General features: G+C 40.2%; 1 protein-coding gene across 1 annotated transcript; it reads right to left on the bottom strand.

Annotated features, from left to right (window-relative positions):
* Nucleotides 1-3,327: 3,327 nt before the first annotated feature.
* Nucleotides 3,328-4,266, bottom strand: LOC144616233 (olfactory receptor 2B8-like). The gene has a single exon (XM_078446410.2). It carries the CDS (start codon nt 4,264-4,266, stop codon nt 3,328-3,330), a length of 939 nt encoding a protein of 312 aa, XP_078302536.1.
* Nucleotides 4,267-4,481: the final 215 nt, after the last annotated feature.

Below are 4,481 nucleotides of genomic sequence, written 5' to 3'. Positions count from 1 at the left end.
AACAGAAAGAGAAATCAAGGAATCAATCGCATTTACAATTGCACCAAAACCCATAAAACACCCAGGAATAAACTGAACTAAACAGATGAAATATCTATACACTATAAGCCATAAGAAAGCTTTTGAAAGAAATTGAAGAAGACACGAAAAAGGGGGCAAAACATTCCATGCTCATGGATTAGAAGAACAAATGCTGTTAAAATGGTGATACTACCCAAAGCAATCTAGACATTCAATGCAATCCCTATCAAAATAACACCAGCATTCTTCACAGAGCTAGAACAAACAATCCCGAATTTGTATGTAATCCCAAAATACCCCAAATAGCCAAAGCAATCCTGAAAAAAGAAAACCAAAACCGGAGGCATCACAATCCAAGACTTCAAGATGTATTACAAAGCTGTAATCATCAAGACAGTATGGTAGTGGAACAAAAACAAACAGATCAATGGAACAGAATAGAGAACCCAGAAATACACCCAAAAACGAATGGACAACTAATCTTTGACAAACGAGGAAAGACTATCCAATGGAATAAAGACAGTCTCTTCAGCAAGTGGTGCTGGGAAAGCTGGACAGCGACACATAGAAGAATGAACCTGGACCACTTTCTTACACCATACACAAAGATAAACTCAAAATGGATGAAATACTGGAATTTAAGGCAGGAAACCATCAAAATCCTAGAAGAGAAGACAGACAAAAACCACTTTGACCTCAGCCGCAGCCACTTCTTACTCAACACATCTCCGTAAGCTAGGGAAACCAAAGCAAAAATGAATTATTGGGTTCTCATCAAAATAAAAGCTTCTGCACAGTGCAAAACGAGAAGGCAACTGATGGAATGGGAGAAGATATTTGCAAATGACATATCAGATAAAGGTTAGTATCCAAAATCTATAAGGAACTTATCAAACTCAACATCCAAAAATAAATAATCCAGTGAAGACATGGGCAAAAGATATGAACAGACACTTTTCCAAAGAAGATATCCAGATGGCTAACAGACATTGAAAAGATGCTCAACATCATTCATCATCAGGGGAATACAAATCAAAACCATAATGGGATACCACCTCACACCTGCCAGATGGCTACCATTAACGATGCAGGAAACAACAGACATTGGCAAAGATGTGGAGAAAGGGGAACTCTTTTGCACTGCTGATGGAAATGCAACCTGGGGTAGCCTCTCTAGAAAACAGTATGGAGGTTCCTCAAAAAATTTAAAAATAGACTACTTTATGACCCAGCAATTACGCTACTAGGCATTTATCCAAAGGATACAAGTATGTTGTTGCGAAGGAATATATGCACCCCAATGTTCATAGCAGTGCTATCGACAATAGCCAAAGTATGGAAAGAGCCCAAATGTCCATAGATGGATGAATGGATGAAGAAGATGTGGTATATATATACACAATGGAGTAACACGGCAATCAAAAAAACATGAAATCTTGCCATTTGCGACAATGTGAAGGGAACTAGAGTGTATTATGCTAAGCAAAATTAGCAGTCAGAGAAAGACAATATACGACTTCACTCATATTTGGAATTTAAGATACAAAGCAGGTAAACGTAAGGAAGGGAAGCAAAAATAATGTGAAAATGTTGAGGGGGACAAAACATAAGAGACTCTTAAATACAGAGAACAAACTGAAGTTGCTGGAGGGGTTTTGGTGGGGGGATTGGCTAATTGGGCCAGGGTCATTAAGGAGGACACTTGTTGGCATGAGCACTGGGTGTTACATGTATGGGATGAATCACTGGATTCTACGCCTTAAATCGTTACTGCACTATATGCTAACTGACTTGGATGTAAATTTTTTAAAAAATTAAGAAATTAAAAAAATAAAATAAAGACTACAATGTCACATTCACTTGCTATGGGATGTTTCTATTTCTTACTCATCATTCAGAATTGTATAACAGTTATTTCATAATGAGATGGCTGCTTGCAAAGAGAAGACATATGGAGATTTTTAATAATAAACATACAAATTTTATTTTTTGTTTGAGTTTGTGCATCCGAGCAATCTGCACAGAACATGGGATTTCCTGGGAAATAGTATTCATTTCCTTTTTTTTTTTAATATATCACTGCATTCAAATATATGGGGACCTTGGAAGGTGTGAGATATAAAAGCTTTGATCACTTGAAGCCTGGATAAAAGAATTTGTAAAATAGTACGAAGAGAGAATCTAAGTATATTTTACCCTTTAAAACTTTTCCTGCATTACTATACATAAAACGTGTAGAATATAAAATAGGACTTGAGTCACGCATTGTTCCTCCAGGATATTGTCCCCAAATGTCATTTCTAATGAATGGGTTGGCTCACACACTGAATCTCACCAACGTGCACACCTCACATTGGTGCGTCTCTGACTTTGCACATAATGACACATGAGCACCACCTGGCGTGTTACCAGCTCAAGTTCCCAGTGTCACTGGCAGATATGCATCACGCCCTCCCCCTCCGTGACATGAAGGCTACATAAAACCAGTGTCATACCTGTGAGGTCACACTGGGGCCTGATATCTGAATGGCTTTATGAGCATTGACGTTAGTAGGTTTTTGTTTGACCTAAAAGTTTTTTACACTGTTGCCCACCTCCTTCTGTGAAAAAAAATGGTGATACAGTCAACTTATGGACCTTCTATCAGAGCCATGACTGAAATGCAAGAAAAAGTGATATGCCTCCTGCGATTGCTAAAAAATACTAAAATATTAATATTTCTTGGAAACCTGGGAGGCTCAATCAGTTAGGCATCTAATTCTTGCTTTCGGCTCCGGTCATGATTCCGCAGTTTGTAAGTTTGAGCCCCACGTTGGGCTCTGTGCTGGCAGCATGGAGCCTGCTTGGGATTGTCTCTCTCCCACTCTCTCTGCCCCTCTCCTGCTCCTGCTCTCTGTCTCTCTCTGAAAATAAATAAATAAACATAAAACAAATTTAATATATTAATATTTCTGATTTTTATACAATGGTTCATATTCTTATTTTGCTGTGGTTTTTTCCTGTGTGTGTAGATGGCTTTTTGCAATTAGAAATGCAGTAGTACTCCCAAAGGGGTAAAATAAGAAACATTTGTGGAGGTTTTTGAAAAAATAATATGATGTAGATGCTATAGGAACAGTAAATCAGCATCTCCGGAAGTTACAATGAGTCATGAATTCAGTACGTGAACTCTCACTTGCATAAAAGAATGAGGTAAGGAAATTCTCTTGAAGAGTCATCAGGGGAAATGTTGTGTGACACCTGCAGGACACAAAATTTTAAAGCCTCTGACATTCAGGGTCTTCCACCAAATCGTTCTCACCCCAATCATCTGGAGTCAAAGCTCCTACAGAACACTTTTTTCATTGCTCCCATCACATCCTTGTTCCGCAGGGTATATATGAAGGGGTTGGCCATGGGGGTGACAATGGTGTAGAAAAGAGAAACGAACTTGCCCTGATCCTGGGAATGGTTGTTGCTGGGCTGGAGGTAAGCATAGATGGCCGAGCCATAGAACAGGGAGACCACTGTGAGGTGGGACCCACATGTCCCAAATGCTTTCCTCTGCCCTGAAGCTGACTTTATTGCTAAGACCACCTTGACAATCCGACTATAGGAGAATGTGATTAGTGCCACAGGTATGAGGAGAATGATCATACTGGCAAAGAAGGCCTCAGATTCATTCACAGTGGTGTCAACACAGGCAAGCTTGAGCAGTGGGGGGATCTCACAAAAGAAGTGGTCTATTTTATTTCTCCCACAGAGTGGTACAAGGAAGATGAGCACCGTCTGCAATGAGGAGTTGACAAAACCAATGAACCATGATGCAGAAGCCATCAGGGCACAGAGACGGGGGTGCATGATCACTGTGTAGTGCAGGGGCCTGCAGATGGCTGCATAGCGGTCAAATGCCATCACCCCTAACAGAATGCATTCTGTGCATCCCAACCCTAGAGCAATGAACAGCTGAGCTACACAGCCAGTGAAGGAGATAGACTTGTCTGCTCCCCTGAGATGGACCAGCAGCTGAGGAACAGTGCTGGTCGTGTAACACAGGTCCAGAAAGCTTAGGTTGGAGAGGAAAAAGTACATGGGAATCTGCAGCTGTGGGTCCAGCCGGGACAATGCAATGATGGTTGTGTTTCCCAGGAGGGTGAGCAGATAGAAGATCAGAAGAACCACAAAGAGGACTCGCTCCAGCTGAGGCCGGTCAGAGAAACCCAGCAGGATAAAGCCAGTGATAGAACTTCCATTTTTCTGGTCCATCCTTTCTTACTACATGTTTCCTGTCAAGATCAAGCATTTAGCAATTTTTAAAAGAAATCTTCAAAAAAATAAAAAGCTTGCAGGAGGTGAATTTATCATGTTATAAGACAGGTCATGGCATTTTAAGTAACTATTTGAATAAATGATGCACCCATGAAATTGATCGATTACTACCAATTTAGTTCCACACTACCATAAAAAGTAAATCATTAATA

This window comes from Panthera onca, chromosome B2 (assembly GCF_046562875.1).
Source record: "Panthera onca isolate mPanOnc1 chromosome B2, mPanOnc1 haplotype 2, whole genome shotgun sequence".
Taxonomy (NCBI): domain Eukaryota; kingdom Metazoa; phylum Chordata; class Mammalia; order Carnivora; family Felidae; genus Panthera; species Panthera onca.
The sequence above is the reverse complement of the archived record's forward strand: the minus strand, read 5'-3'. Positions and strand labels throughout refer to the sequence as shown.